At 42.9% G+C, this 17,009-nt stretch overlaps 1 protein-coding gene across 2 annotated transcripts in view; it reads right to left on the bottom strand.

Annotated features, from left to right (window-relative positions):
• LOC132781788 (glucagon receptor-like) overlaps window positions 1–17,009 on the bottom strand; it is a 36,291-nt gene that overhangs the window by 7,219 nt on the left and 12,063 nt on the right. For both annotated transcript variants that reach the window (XM_060786249.2, XM_067461150.1), the window contains exons 3-8: window positions 14,946–15,042; window positions 11,578–11,685; window positions 7,756–7,877; window positions 4,841–4,947; window positions 2,726–2,882; window positions 1,101–1,260 (exon numbers count right to left, since the gene is read on the bottom strand). In XM_060786249.2, coding sequence (XP_060642232.2) covers window positions 1,101–1,260; window positions 2,726–2,882; window positions 4,841–4,947; window positions 7,756–7,877; window positions 11,578–11,685; window positions 14,946–15,042 — 751 coding nt within the window. The remainder of the gene's footprint in view (window positions 1–1,100; window positions 1,261–2,725; window positions 2,883–4,840; window positions 4,948–7,755; window positions 7,878–11,577; window positions 11,686–14,945; window positions 15,043–17,009) is intronic.

Here is a 17,009-nt window from a genome sequence, read left to right as displayed (position 1 = left end):
GATTGGTTCCTATTGATCTACTCACATTTGCATGTTTTTGAAGTGCTAGGTTGGCAGAAGCTAGGGCTGACAGTGGAAGTTCACACCGCTCCCCGGATATGAACCTGCGACCTTTCGGTCAACAAGTTTAGCAGCTCAATGGTTCAACCCACTGTGTCACCGGGGGCTCCACCCTCCCTTTTTAACCTACAGTATTTATATTTTACCTTATCTCTTGAGATCTAAAAAACCAACTGGACTGTTTTGAAACCATTTAAAATTTAAAACAATACAGTGAAAAGCTTCATCAAACAAACAAACACACACATCAAAGCAACTCTAGAAAAGTTCAAAATTTAAATCTGTCCCCATTGAGAATCAATCCATTCAGCCCCATCAGCTTTAATTCAAAAGCCTTGTTTTCCCTTTGTGCCAGAATGAAGCCAGTGTTGATGCCAAGTGCCAGTTGGGTGCCTGTTGTGCCATGCATTTCAAAGGGCACCAGCTCAGGCTCCAGTTGACTTTTTGCTGTGGAACAACAAACCTCTACGGGGGGGGGGGGGGGGGGGCTCCCTAGTATTACTGTAGGCAGGGTCAGCCCTGGTTATTTGGATGGGTGACTGCCAGTTTGTTTGCGTGTGTGGGTGTCAGGAGCTACTTGAGAAACTGCAAGTTGCTTCTGGTGTGAGAGAATTGGCCATCTGCAAGGACGTTACCAAGGGGATGCCTGGATGTTTTGACGTTTTACCATCCTTGTGGATGCTTCTCTCATGTCCCCGCATGGGGAGCTGGAGCTGACAAAAGGAGCTCAACTCAATCTCCCCAGATTCGAATCTGTGACCTGTCGGTCATCCGTCGTGCCGGTGCAAGAGTTTAACCCATTGCTTCACCGGGGGTTCCTGGTGACTGCCAGTGAATCTTACTTGGTGCTGTATGTTACATTGCATAGGAAGAAGCAGGCAAAACACTAACTGAGAATGCCTTGCCTAAGAAAATCCTATGAAATCCACGGGTCCCCATTAAATTGACTTGAAGACATATAAGTAGAGGGGTGGGTTAGAGAGGAAAGTGTGTTCCACAGTTTTTATCTCATTTTGGACAAGCAACCATTTCCAACTCACCCCAACCCAGGTAGAGGTAAAGGGTGTAGTAGTTATTTTCCGAAAACACAGCTCCAATCAGAAGCTTGTACAGGTAGACGGCCTCTACCAGGAACCAGTAGTGGTTGGCCAAAATACAGTATTGCATCATCACTTGGGCCACGCGGCAACCAATCGCAGCCTGCAAAGAAAGAACCAAACAAAGAAGGAGATGAGAGGAATCGCTCTTGATGGGCTGAGTACTGAAGGCCAGTCACCTAACCTGCCTAAGACATGAAGAGAGGCAGAAATCATCAGGACAGTTGAATCTCCATTTCAAAGGATCCCACCATCACGGCTGGAAAATATTCCCCAAAGAAAATTCCAAAAAGCCAACCCTGATTTTGCCATTTTATATAACAGGTACCATTTTATTAAACTATTAGCTGTTCCCTGCCAATGGGATTTTGGGCTGCATTTAAAGGAGTCTCATGTCCAGATCAAAGGAAGTCATGGTACCTGTCTCTTCTGCTTTGGTCAGACCTCTTCACCTGGAATAACATTGCATCCAATTCTAGGCAAAGCAGTTTAAAAGAGATATTGACTCTAAGCTGGAAAGTGTCCAAAGGAGGGTGACTAAAAGGATCATAGGTCTGGAGACCATGAATAATCCCTCTGAGGAGCGTCTTAAAGAACTGGGTTTGTCTAGCTCCAGAAGAGAAGGTTGAGAGGATATGTGAAAGCCATGTATCAATATGTGAAAGGGTGTCATAAAGAAGAGGGAGCAGGCTTGTTTTCTGCCGCCCTAGAAACTAGGACTCGGAGCCATGGGTTCAAATTACAGGAAAGGAAACTCCACCTGAACTTCCTGACTCTACGAGATGTTCAACAGTGGAACTCACTGCCTCAGAGTGTGGTGGAAGCTCCTTGCTTGGAAGCTTTTAAACAGAGGCTGGATATCCATCTGCCCAGGGGGATGGGGAGGCTGATTGTGCTTTTCCTTTATGAAAAAAGGAGGTTGGACTGGATGGCCCATGTGCTCTCCTCCGACTCTATTCTTTGATTCTATGAAAGGAATCTTCTCAGTGGTGGTCCCTCATCTATGGAACTCCCTATCCAGTGAAATTAGATCACCCCTCCCTCCTGGCCTTCAAAAAAACCTAAAAATATGGCCTTGGGATCAGGCTTTTGGTCAATAATGGGAGCAGTGTAATAAGAGACTATGAAATAATTTACCGACAACCCGGACTGGCCCTGGAATATGATCTGGATTATGTGTTTTTACTTCATCACACTAGAGAATGAATCCACTTTAAATCCGGTTGCTGCCTCCTGCTGAATTCTGGAGTTTGTCGTTTAGAGAGGAGCCTTTAACAACCTCATGAAACTACAAACCCCAGAATTTTGCAGGAGGCAGAAACTGGCTTTAAAGTGGATTCCTTCTCTAGTGAGATGAAGTAGGTTTTAATTGATTGGTTTAAATGTTTTGTTTATTCATTGATGTATGTGTGCATCAGGCATTGAATTGTTGCCTTTGTAAGGCTGCCCTTTCTTTGAGGTTAAGAAAGGCAGGATACAAGTATGGTAAATAAATAAAATTAATAAAATCTACTCCTAAGAGTGTATTTCTCCATTTCTTTGGAACAGCCTATATGCGCCATACTTGCCTCGTGGCTCAAGAAGGTCTCCCATTCAGACACCTGGAAAACCTCCCTCTCCCACAACTTCTTCAGCAGCGCATCCTTCACAATCACGGAAAGGGCCCGGAGCCCAAAGGAAGCAAAAAGATTTGCGTGGATGTAGTTCCGGGTGCAGCGAAGCCTCCTGGGGAAGCAAAAAGACATCATGCTTTGCTGTCAATGCTATTAAGGCAGAATGCAGACCATTCTTGCAGTCAAGATGGCAAGAGGAGTTGTTGTTGTTGTTGTTATTTGAAACACAAAAAGTACACAGCAAACAATGTCACTCTGCTGGCTGTTGTATTATTATTATTATTAATAATAATAATAATAATAATAATACCACTACTACTATTACTATTAACTTTATATTTATTTATACCCCACTTTATTTCCCCAAAGGGCACTCAAAACACTTTGACATGAAAGCATTAGTATGTTATTTAAAATATACAAAAAAGCAAACATTAAAATAGAATTAAACACAAGTAACATTTAAATATTCAGTTAAAATCCATCAAAACAGTTAAAAACCACAGCATTCCCCTGACTAGATCTTAAACACCTTCATCTTTAAACACTTGTCTGTATAAGAAGGTTTTAGCTTGACACCAGCCGCAAGGACAGCAGGGAAGGGGGCCATTCTGACTTTCCTGCGAAGAAGATGAAGGGAGTTCCAGAATCGATGAGCATTTGCCATCAAGAAGGATCTCTCTGTCTGTCTGTCTGTCTGTCTGTCTGTCTGTCTGTCTGTCTCTCTCGTTCCCACCAACTGAGCTTGAGATGGAGGAGGGACAGAGAGAAGGAAGGGCCTCTCCTGAAGGGGATCTCAAAGCCCGAATGGCAGGTTCATACACGGACACGATGTCAGCCAAATAGCCTGATCCTGAACCGTTAAGGGCTTTAAAGGTCATAACCAGCACTTTGAATTGTACCTGGTAATAGACTGGCAGTCGGTGGAGCTGCTGCAACCGGGGGGGGGGGGGGGGTTCCTCACTCCCTACAACCAGCTCCAGTGAGGACCACATGATGTTTTCGAGCACTCTTCAGAGGAAGCCCCATGGAGAGCGCGCGACAGTCATCCAGGAGCGATGTAACTAAGGCATGGACCTCCATGGCCAGATCTGGCTTCTCAAGGAACAGTCGTAGTTAGAACACAAGTTTTAATGGTGCAAAGAATGCCCTCCTGGCCACTGCAGATACTTGGGCCTCCAGGTTTGGCACTGAGCCCTCAAACTGTAAACCTGTGTCTTCAAGGGAAGTGGACCACATCCAGCATAGGTTGGGTCCCTATTCCCTGATCTGCCTTCCAACTGACCGGGAGCACCTCTGTCTTGTCTGGATTAAGTTTCAATTTGTTTGCCTTCATCCAGGTCATCACTGTTGGCAGGCACTGGTTTAGGGTCAGGACAGCTTCCTTGGCTTTAGGTGGAAAGGAGTAGTAGAGTAGGGTGTCATCTGTATATCCATGACGCTGTACTCCAAAACTCTGGATGACCTCTCCCAGCGGTTTCATGTATATGTTGAACAGAATGGGGGACGGACCCCTGAGGAACCCCACAGGACAATGGTCAGAGGTTCGAACAGGAGTCCGCCACACCATCTTCTGGGTATGGCCCTCCAGGAAGGAACAGAGCCACCCTAATATAGGGCCTCCCAGTCCCATCCCGGCGAGATGGCCCAGAAGGATACCATGGTCAATGGTATTGGAAGCCGCTGAGATGTCCAGGAGAACCAACAGGGACACACTCCCCCTGTTGAGCTCTCCGCTGAGATCATCCACCAAGGTGACCAAAGCTGTCTCTGTTCTATAGACAGGCCTGAAACCAGATTGAAATGAATCTAGGTCAGTGGTTCTCAACCTGTGGGTCCCCAGGTGTTTTGGCGTACAACTCCCAGAAATCCCAGACAGTTTACCAGCTATTGGGATTTCTGGGAGTTGAAGGCCAAAACATCTGGGGACCCACAGGTTGAGAACCACTGATCTAGATAGTCCGTTTCATCCATAAATCCCATAAAGCAAACACGTTCTGCACTCTTACAGAACAAACTCTTCGCAGCTACACAGTTAGATGCAGCCAGAACAAAACTGAGCTCTCATACCTGAAGACAGTGAGGATGAGGAGAGCCAAGAGCAGCGCAAGCAGGGACAAGGTGTAGCCCACGGTGTAGATGACTTTGAAGCCAACCATCAGCCGGTGGATGCCCTCCTACACAAAGGGAGAAAAGCCGTCACCTCTCTACACCAGGTAGGCAGGGTTATTGTGGCTAATATTTGTATCCCACCTCCTCGGCCAAAGCTGTTCTCAGAGCAGCTTGCCATACATTCTCATGTATAAGTTGGCATCGCATCAAAGTCAAGGGCAGAATTTAAGGTCAAACTGGGTTTTGATATGAGTCATGGATAGGTCCAGTGATATTCTGCGACAAGGAAAGTGCTAGCATTATCTTAGGGAGACAATCCATGCAACCTTTTCGCCAACCGGGTATTCAAAAAGGCCAGATGCTCACCATGGTGGAGAAAGTAGAAGGGATGGTGTTTCTTTTAGGTCTTCCTAAGGTAGGCTTAAGTGTTTGTCTTTCACTGTTCTACTCAAGGAAAGGAATGTTTCCCATTTGATTCAGAGTTAAACTATAGGTTTCCCCTAGTTCGGGTATGGGCAAACTTTGGTCCTTCAGGTGTTTTGGACTTCAACTCCCACCATTCCTAACAGCTTAAGTGGCTGAGGGGAGAAAGGAAGGGACCTGAGGTTATTAGGAATGGTGGAAGTCCAAAACACCTGGAGGGCCAAAGTTTGCCCATGCCTGTCCTAGTTGCATTTCTAAAATGTTTTTTTTACGGGCATGTTCTGAGTATCTGCAGTTGGTGCACAATGCTCTCATACTTAATGATATCACTAGGGTGCTCTTCCTTAAAAAAATTATTATGTACATAATAGAACAAACTGTGAATAGGTGTTGCATATACGCTTTGTAAGTAATGGAGTATTTCTAGATTGTATTGTTGAAGGCTTTCATGGCTGGAATCACTGGGTTGTTGAAAGTTTTTCGGGCTATATGGCCATGTTCTAGAAGCATTCTCTCCTGACGTTTCACCTGCATCTATGGCAAGCATTCTCAGAGGTTGTGAGGGCATATAGCCCGAATAACAACAACCCAGTATTTCTAGATTATCTATTCATCTCTTTTACAAAGTTATTCGTTTCACATTTTCCATTTCCCCAGCACCACCACCCTCCCCATACCCTTACCACATTTTTCTCTATATCTTTATCTTTAACCATGAATACAATTTTCTTACTCTATGTATATTGGTTTCACCCCTTTCTATCCATTCCATGTAAGTCCCCCATTTCTCTTTAATTTTTTCTGTTTTGTCCCCTCGAACTATACATGTCATAATGTCCAATTGGTCTTCATCAAACAGGTAATTGTTCCAATTTTCCATATTCCATTTCCTTCATCTCTCAATCCCCAGGCTATTACCGCCTTTCCTGCTAAAATCACTGCTCTGAATAAATCTTGGGGTTTTTTTTTACCTTAATCTTATTATTCCCTAGTATTCCCATTAACGTAATGACCATATTTACCTAAACTGATATTTTAAATTGTTTCTCCATTTTCTTTATTATTTTTCCCAGAAAATGATCATCTTTGGGCATTCTCACCACATGTGGATGTACCATCCTTTATTTGTTCCACGAGGCCAGCATGTTGAGCTTATTCCAGTTCCCAAATATGATACATTGGGCTGGTATCCTGTACAATTTCCAAATAAACTTTCTTTCTAACTCTTTATAAAGGTAAAGGTTTCCCCTCTACATTAAGTCTAGCCAAGTCCGACTCTGGGAGGTAGTGCTCATCATTTCTAAGCCGAAGAGCCAGCATTGTTCATAGATGCTTCCTAGGTCATGTGGCCAGCATGACTGCATGGAGAGCCGTTATCTTCCCACTGAAGCGGTACCTATTGATCTTCAACATTTGCATGTTTTCAAACTGCTAGGTTGGCAGAAGCTGGGGCTAACAATGGGAGTTTACCCCGTCCCACAGATTTAAACCGCCGACTTTCCAGTCAGCAAGTTCTGCAGCTTAGTGGTTTAATCCACTGCTAACTCCCTTCATGGGTTCCTCCCTTGTTTGTTTTGTCAGGGGGCTTTCTTTCTGCCATTTATTTTGTAGTGTTCTTACGATATACTCATCATCTTTGATTATCAATCATCATCTTTGATTTCCCCGATTTCTCTCCTTTAGTGAGTATACTCTCCAGCTTACTTTCTTTGCCTGTACATTCCCCATATTTCCCCTGTTTAAGTTTATTAATACTTTTATCTAGTTTTTATTTCCCACTTTTTCTATTATCCTACTTATGGGGATCCGTTGACCATTTATATCATAAAGATAAAGCTTTCCCCTTGACATTAAGTCTAGTCGAGTTCGACCCTGGGTGGTGGTGCTCATCTCCGTTTCTAAGTCAAAGAGCCAGCATTGTCTGTAGACACCTCCAAGGTCATGTGGCCAGCATGACTGCATGGAACACCATTACCTTTCCACCAGAGCGGTACTTATTGATCTACTCACATTTGCATATTTTCAAACGGTTAGGTTGGCAGAAGCTGGAGCTAACAACAGGAGCTCACCTCATCCTGTGGATTTGAACTGCCAACCTTCCGGTCAGCAAGTTCTACAGCTTAGCAGTTTATCCCACTGCTCCACCGCAGCCCCATTTATATAATACAGAATCTTTAATACAATAGTAGCCTTTGTCCTTCATGTCCTTCCATCAACAGGGATCAAACTCCTCTTTATACAGACATTCTAAGGGCGCACACTTCAATATTTAAGGCATCCATATTGGATGACTAGGATCCTCTTCCTATGATATTGTCAGGGTTTAGCCCCAGCCTAGCGAGGGTGAGACTATCCAGGCAAACCAAGTAGGCACGCTGGTTTATTTTCAAACAGATGGCAAGGCTAGTTTCACCCACAGACCACAAATCCCCATCTGGTTCCCTTCCCACCTCTTCAAAAGCTGCTTCCACCTCCTGCTTGCACTGGGAAAGGTCCCTCCAGAGATCCGTCCCATTCACCAGCACCCAGTGCCCATCGAGGCCACACTTCCGGCTCGCCAGCCCATGTTGAACTGAAAACACAAGAAGTTAAGAGGCTTGGTGTTTGGACATGAGGCGTGACATTGGCAGGAGGTGCACCGACATACACTAAAACAAGTGGACCAGACATTGGTCCAGGACCCCACTTTCGTAACTCCAAAGTCCACAGTGCTCCCAAAACAAACAAACAACACAAATCCCACAAAAATGCCTCTCGGTTTTGTGACAACACATTAAAATACCTGTAACTGATAGAGCTCTAAATGTCTCCATTTTCATCTGCAGCCCTTCTCAGAATGGCGATGGGAAGTAATGGCCTAATTTTGATTTTTTCCATTATTTTGGTGAATATTTATTATTATTATTTTGATTTTTCCATTAATTTTTTGGATTATTTTGTTGAATTATTATTATTATTATTATTATTATTATTATTATTATTACTATTAAGTTTTTTCCATTACTTTTTGTGATTATTTTTAAAATTATTATTATTTTCCATTATTATTTTGATTATTTTTCAGACCTCCGAAAAGGGAGACTCCACCAGACCTCCAGGCAATCTACATTTCACTAGAGTTGGAAGGGACCCCCAAAGGCCATCTAACCCAATCCCACGCTACCATAAGAGAAGGCACCATCAAAGCAATGTGTCATTAGGTGCCACCCCCAAAGGCTATGAAGAGGGGCAGGTAACACACTATAATTATTATCAACAACAACATTATTATCACCATCATCCAGTCCAACACCCTTCTGCTTTAAAGCCCTCCTGACAGATGGCCATCCAATAACTTGTTACTCTGGCTTTTAAATTTTAATGTTGAACTAATGTTAATCCCCTGCCATGTGTTGCTGTGGCTCAGTATGTATATATGTGTTTTGTGTATATGTGTGTATATATATTTATGTGTGGGTTTGCACATGCCTTGTAATATATTTTTTATTTTTTGTCTTTTTCAGTCTCTTCTGTTGTGTTTTTCAGTGTTTTTTATAAATGATGGTCACTTGTTGGCCTGATAGGTGTATTGTGTCTAAATTTGGTGTCAATTTGTCCAGTGGTTTATCAGTTATGTTAATCCCACAAATGAATATTACATTTTATTTATATAGATTCTTATTAGTCTCCATTTTTAAGTTTTATTTTTAAATGCTTATCTGTCAAAATGTGATTTTTTTTATTGTGTGATGCCTAATTTGCTGGAATGCTTCATTATTATCTGATGCTGATGTCTAATATGCTGTTATTAGATTTGTGACTGTTCTGTTTTGCTTCTTGCTGTTACTTCTGAGTAGACAGCAAGAGCTGTGGTTTGGATGCTGCTGCTTTGGGGAGGATGTACATACTGACTGGGGCTGATAGGAGTGGTAGTCCAAAAATGACTTGAGCAACAGCAGCTCTGCATTGTCAAAGGCTTTCATGGCCAGAATCACTGGGTTGCTGTGAATTTTCCAGGCTGTATGGTCATGTTCCAGAAGCATTCTCTCCTGATGTTTCACCTGTATCTGTGGCTAATGACATCCTCAGAAGTCTGTTGGAAATGAGGCAAGAGGAGTGTATATACATCTGTAGAATAATGTCCAGGGTGGGAGAAAGAATTCTTGTGGCCAATTGCAACAGTATGGCTCTGCAATTGGCCACCTTGATTAGCATTGAATGACCTTGCAGCTTCAAAGTCTGGCTTATTTCTGCCTGGGGGAATCCTTTGTTGGGATGTGTTGCAAGGTGTTGCAAGGCCATTCAATGCTAATCAAGCTGGCCAATTGTACTATTCACACTTGCCTCAAATAGACAAGAGCTCTTTTTCCCACTCTGGACATTATTCCACAGATATATAAACCCCACTTGCCTCATTTCCAACAGACTTCACAATATATAATAAATAATCCAATAATCCATGTGTTATCATCCTTCTTCTCTACCTTAGAATTGTAAATAGGAATAATAATAATAATAATATAAATAATAGTAAATATCCTTTTAGAGTGGGTGAAACGTCAGGAGAGAATGCTTCTGAAACACACCCTGGAATACTCACAGCAACCCAATAGGAGCTGTATTGCATCTGGCCACTAGATGGAGGAGCCTCCAAATGCAAACTGACTATTCTTTTCCTGCTCAGAACAGAAACAAATCACAGAACTATCTACAAAGCATTGTTGGAAAACAAAAAGCAGTTCATAAGGAAGAACACATTTAAAGCACACTGGAAAAAGTACTTTTTCAGTCTTCAGCTGCCAAGATCCCCTAACAGGATTGGGTCTGACATGAAATGGGAGAGCAGGATATTTAAATGGATTAACAAACACCAAATTGGGAGGTAGAACCAATACTCCAGAAGACAGGAGCAGAATTCAAAATGGTCTCAACAGATTAGAGAGATTATTGGGCAAAACTAACAAAAGGAAGTTCAACGGGAACAAATACAAGATACTCCACTTAGGCCGAAAAAAATGAAATGCAAGATACATAATGGGGATGCCTAGCTCGACAGCAGTACGTGTGAAAAAGATCTTGGCATCCTCCTGGACAGGAAAGCGAACATGAGTCAACAATGTCATGCGGCAGCTTAAAAAGCCAATGGAATTTGACCTGCATAAATAGGAGTCTAGTGCCTAGATCCAGGGAAATCATGCTATCCCTCTTATTCTGCCTTGGACAGACCATGCTGTGTCCAATTCTGGGCACCGCAGTTGAAGGGAGATATTGACTCTAAGCTGGAATGTGTCCAGAGGAGAGCAACTCAAAGGATCAAGAGTCTGAAGAACAGGCCCTACAAGTAGTGGCTGAAAGAGCTGGGCATGTTTAGCCTGAAGAAAAGAAGGCTGAGAGGAGACATGATGATGGTCACATATAAATATGTGAGGGGAAATCATAGAAAGGAGAGAGCAAGCTTGTTTTCTGCTGCCCTGGAGAGTAGGACACGGAAGCATGGCTTCAAACTACAGGAAAGGAGATTACACCTGAACATGAGGAAGAACTTCCTCACTGTGAGAGCTGTTCAGCAGTGGAACTCTCTGCTCCAGAGTGTGGTGGAGGCTCCTTCTTTGGAAGCTTTTAAACAGAGATGGCCATCTGTCGGGGGTGCTTTCAATGTGATTTTCCTGCTTCTTGGCAGAATGTGGTTGGACTGAATGGTCCATGAGGTCTCTTCAGACTCTACGATTCTGTGATTCTACTGTAAACCTATCCACCAAACAGCTTTGGCATCTTGGGAGACGTACTCTACGATTCTATGATTATAAGCATACTGATCTCAGGACCAGAATTGTGAAGGACAGGGAAGGAACTGTGCACGTGTTTAGAATGAATGATCCTAACTCAGTGCCAAGCATTTCTAGCTCAAAAGCTCTCAAGTAGCTGTGTTGGTGAAGACCTCCTCATGAAACTTTGCTCCCAGTATTGAGCAAGAAAGACATAACAGTTTGACTGGGTGCCAGGCAGATGTGTCATCCATAGACAGATAGACATGTGATGTGAAGATTTAGATTAGAGTAATCTCAGTTTTACTGAGATGTGAAATTCATCGGCAAAGTAATTCAACCTGACCTCAATTCTTGCAGATCTGGCATTTCAGAACCAAGGACAGCAACTGTTCCCAGGAATTTTGATTTCCACCCAATGCAAACTTCAGCCTGTCCTAACCGAGTGGTTGGACTTCTCTATGGAGGAACAGGATGATCTGGTCACAGAAATGCAGGCACCAAGCACATGGATGTTTGACACCTCACCTTTCTCATACCAGGGCAGGTAGAAAGGGCAGGAGACATTGACGACGGCACCTGGGCTTCCATCTGGCCAGCACGCATACATGTCAAAGGTCCGGTTGCAAAAGATCCCTGGGGAAAAAAGCAATGACACTGGGTTAGTTGGCTAGGAGAAAGAGTACCCATTTTTTGAGCAGGACCTTCTGAATTGAAACACTGGCAATGTGAAAGGTAACCTTTCCCTGCTTAAAAGAAAGGGAACAGACTGGTTCTCCATTAGTCTCGGAACAAGCCAATGGTCAGAAATGGCAAGGAAAGAGATTGTGCTTAAAAGAAACTTTCCAACCAGAAATAGATGAGAAACAGTGGAAGCTTCCTGGGGAAATGCTGGACTCTCATCCGCTGGATATATCCAAGCAGAGATAGGTGGTTGTCCCATTCCAAGATTATGTTCTTCCATGGAGAGCTGGACTAGATTACCAATACATCCCATTTCCCATCCATTTTATTCCAATCTGAAAAGATGGGTTGTATTTTTGAGTAAGCTATGATATAAAGAGAATGAAAGCCGGGTTCTGAATTATTATGCCTTACAGCAGTGTTTCTCAACCTTCCTGCCACGAAACCTCAATACAGTTCCTCATGTTGTGATGACCCCCAATCATAAAATTATGTTCGTTGCTACTTCATAACTGTAATTTTGCTAGTTTTATGAATTGTAATGTAAATACCTGATATGCAGGATGTATTTTCCTTCACTGGACCAAATTGGGCACAAATACCCAATACACCCAAATTTGAATACTGGTGGGGTTGGGGGAGAGGGTTGATTTTGTCATTTGGGAGTTGTAGTTGTTGGGATTTCTAGTTAACCTACAATCAAAGAGTATTCCAAACTCCACCAGTGATGGAATTGGACCAAACTTGGCACTCAGAATTCCCATGACCAACAGAAAATTCTAGAAGAGTTTGGTGGGCATTGACCTTGAGTTTTAGAGTTGTAGTTCACCTACATCCAGAGAGCACTGTGGACTCAAACAATGATGGATCTGGACAAAACTTGGCACAAATACTTGATATGCCTAAATGTGAACATTGGTGGAGTTTGGGAGTTGTAGTTGCTGGGATTTATAGTTCACCTACAATCAAAAATCATTCTGAACCCCACCAATGATAGAACTGGGCCAAGCTTCCCACACAGAACCACTGTGACCAACAGAAAATACAGTGTTTTCTGATGGTTTTGGTGACCCCTAAGGGTCCCGATCCCCAGGTTGGGAAACACTGCCTTACAGAGAGACTCATGATAAGTACACATTCTCCATAGGCAAGGATGCCCTTTAGGAGATGTGTTTGAGTAGCTTTAATATTGTGTGCACAGGCTCTCCACTTTCCCAAGCAGTGAAAAGCCCCAGACCAATACAGTTTGGAGGAGATTATAGTGTCTTCATAAAATGTAATCCCTGTGCAAATACAGAAGGGCATCTGCGAGGGAGAAAGCGGAGGCAATTCTACTAAGCATCAGATCTCTAACTTTGTAAAGCTCTGAGGCCCGAGGACTATATTTCACCCCACAACTTGGAAAAGTTTGATTTTTATTAGACCTTCCAGAATCCTGAATCTGTGGAGTGGGGATTCTGGGAGTTATAGTCCAAACATAATAACAACTTCCTCCCAAACGCTGCTTCAACCAAAATGCAAGCTTCTCAGCCTCCAATACAGCTCCCTGTCTTCAATGCAGCATCTCTGTAAAGAAACTTCTACTTCTTTCTTATTTTTAATATAAATTCTTCCATTCCTGTTCTGGAAACAATAGCTCCAGGTGCTTTAATTGTATCCTGTCAAGCTGTGAGTATCTACACACAAATGCATAGCAGCTCTCTTGCAGGAAAGAAGCTCAGCATGAATTTGTGGCTCCTTTCCAAGGTGTCATCTTTATCTACCTCTGGAAAAAAAATCAACTTGCCAACAGGAGCAGCATGCCCAGGATTTTTAGTTCACAACATTGGCTTCTCAGAGGCTCTGACTTCTAATAAGACCCAGTCAGTATGGCAAGTGTCAGGATTGGTAGTTTAGACATGCTGGAGTTATTAGACCAGCAATGCTTGGAGAACCAAGGTTGGAAATGACTGGCCGAGAAGACAAACCCAACTGGCAGCTCCACTGGATTTTCATCAAGACACCTTGCACTAATTAACTACTTCAGGAGTGGCAATCTGTGGCCCTCCAGATGTTCATTAAATACTATTCCTATCATCCCTCGCTACTGGCTAGTCCTGCAGGAACAGATGGGACTTGGAGTCCAATAACATTTAGAACAGTGATGTCAAACTTGTGGCTCTCCAGGTATTTTGGACTTCAGCTCCCAGAATTCCTAGCCATTGGAAAATCTGGTAATAGGGGTTCCTGGGGGTTGGAGGACCCAACATCTACAGTGCCAACCCTGAACATCTACAGTATTATGTGATGTGAGCAAGCTACAGGTGATTGTCTTCATTATTTATTTGCAGCACTTATATACAGTCATGCTGGTCACATGATCTTGGAGGTGTCTACAGACAATGCTGGCTCTTTGGCTTAGAAATGGAGATGAGAACCAACCCACAGAGTTGAACATGACTAGACTAAAGGTCAGGGGAAAACCTTTATCCTACATCCTTTCTTTCCTGGGCAAAAGATTATATGGATTGCTCTAAAACGTGATCTAGAATGTTCTAGGTTCCCTGACCCTGATAAATATGATGTGATGTGAGCACACTACAGGCAATTATCTTGATTATTTATTTGCAACTCTTATACAATTTCTTTTATGGGCAAAAGATTATATGGATGGCTCACCTCTGATCTAGAAGGTCCTAGGTTCCCCAACCCCTGAGCAATATGATGTGATCAGACTACAAGTGACTGTCTTCATTATTTATTTGCAGAACTTATATACTCTCTTTCCTGGGCATAAGCCGATATGGATGGTTCACCTCTGATCTAGAAGGTTCTAGGTTCCCCAACCCTGAGCAATATGATGTGATGTGAGCACACTACAGGCCATTGTCTTCATTATTTATTTGCAGAACTTATTATCTATTATCTGGTGAAAGATGATATGGATGGCTCTCCTTCTGCCCCCTTTACCCCACAACACCCTTATGAGATGGATAGCCCATGCTGGAAAAGATTGCAGCTGGTCCCCCATTGCCCAGTTTCATGGTTCAATGAGGACTCAAATTCCAATGCTTCTAAGAAGTTGACTACACAGAACTTCCATAGCTCAGTAAGCTCAGACCAAAACTTTCCTATATTCCAAGCTTTTGATTTAAGTGCGCTGATGGGAATTGGAGTGCTCAGTCATAACTTTAAAACCAACAACTATTGACCAAGAAAGGAAAGTTCCTCACCTGTGGGATAGGGGTCATTGGCCATTTTCTTAAAGCACTCATCCTTGTATTGCATCCATTGTTCCAGCGTCTTTTCCAGAACCTTGGCACTGCAGCTCTGTAACAAAACCATCAACTCAAATGAGATATAATATAAAGGACCACCATTATCACCTAGTGGATGTAAGCAGGGACACTTCACCCTGGCGAATTGTAATAAAGCTGCATGCTGGCACTGAGAAACTCTCTCAGGGTTGGAGATGTTGTGGAAGGAAGTACTGAACACTTCCTTCCACAACATCCCAAAGGTTACACTGCTAGGTGCACTTTCTAAGTACAGCAGTCTATGTCACCAAAAGGATCCCAGCCAACATGCTTCATACAACATTATATTCTTCCCTTGTCCTTGATTGGAATTTCATTCTAGTGGGTTGCAGATGGGCCAGCTGTTTCATGGCATGCACAGCACAAGATTTGTGTTCTCTTTTACCCCTTACATTGCTAGGTTTACCTTCTAAGAATACCAGCCTATGTCACCAAGAGGACTCCAGCCAATAAACATTATACAATACCATGCTCTTAGATGGACTTGCATTTCTTGTGGGCGGAGTACAGGCCAAATGACTTGCAGTATTTCATGGCACGCTTTGCACCAGATTTGTGTTATCTTTACTTTCTACACTGCTGAACATACCTTCTAAGTATACTGGTCTACGTCATCAACAGGATTCTAACAAATATACTTTATACATCATGTTATCTTTACCTCTATCTGTGTACTGTTTTTGTTGTTCATTGTATAATGGCATTGAATATTTGCCATATATGTGTATTCTGTAATCTGCTCTGAGTCCCCTTGGGGAGATAGAGCGGAATATAAATAATTTATTATTATTATTATTATTATTATTCTCCAAATATTTAAGACTGGCTGAAGCTAGAAATTGCTCGGCACTTGGGGAAGTTCCGTTTGCTTGATTTACCATACTTCCAGGAATCCCACAGCCAGCCTGGTGAGTAACTGGAGGATATTGGCAACCGTAGAGCTAAAATCTGCTTTGATCATTAACTTCACATACACCATTGGGATTGCTAGAACTTGGCGGAAAATGCCATGCTTTTTGTCCCCTTTTCAATGTCGACTAGGGAAGGAACAAAAAGCCTTTGGCTGAAAGTCCCAAACAGAGGGCAGCCTACTTTCCGCTTCGCTCTTAAGACTTTTGCTGTTAGGTCAGCCCCTGCAATCCACAAGCCTCCCGCAATCGATTTTGCTTCTGAATCTTCTGTCAACATTTCCCAAAGCCTTCCAAATATATCATAGCAACAAGAAGATTGCTTTTTCGGGAGCATGGAAAGCAAACCCGCTGAGTTTCCTAGCAAGTGGTCATCGCACATGTAATAACATCTGCATTACTTCTGTCATTGATGCAATGCAATGGGTGCGTCAACAGTTTAGAATAAATGCAGACTGGCATCACTTTAACTGCCTTGGCCCAAACGCTATGGAATCCTAATATGTCTAGTCTGGTGAAGTATTGTAAGTCTTGGGCAGAGAAGGCTAAAGACAAAAAAGGTACAACTATAACTCTCCTGATTCCGCAGTATATAGCCATCGCAATTAAAGTGGTGTCAAAGTGCATGCATTTTACAGTATGGATCAGGCATGGGTAAACTTCAGCCCGCCCTCCAGGTGTTTTGGACTTAAACTCCCACAATTCCTCACAGCCTCTGGCCCCTTCCTTTTCTTCTCCTTTCCGCTTAAGTGGCTGAGGGGGAAAAAGGAAAGGGCATGAGGCTGTTAGGAATTGTAGGAGTTGAAGTCCAAAACACCTGGAGGACCCAAGTTTGCCCATACCTTGTATAGATGAACCCAAAGTCACCGAAATGTGCCCAAATGCTCCCACTTTTTAAAGAAGTAGAGCAAATCGGGACCTGATCCTTTCACAAAATGGATGAGAAAAGCAGCAATTTCTTGGGAAGGAATGCACCTTGGCAAAAGTTGATGGAAGATATAGAAGTAGTTGAGGGAGCAAGCTGAGCTTTCCATTTCTTTTATGGGACCAAATATTGTCGAATTCTCCAGCA

The sequence above is a fragment of the Anolis sagrei genome, chromosome X (assembly GCF_037176765.1).
Source record: "Anolis sagrei isolate rAnoSag1 chromosome X, rAnoSag1.mat, whole genome shotgun sequence".
NCBI lineage: Eukaryota > Metazoa > Chordata > Lepidosauria > Squamata > Dactyloidae > Anolis > Anolis sagrei.
Note: the sequence above shows the minus strand (reverse complement) of the source record. Positions and strands in the feature narration are given on the sequence as shown.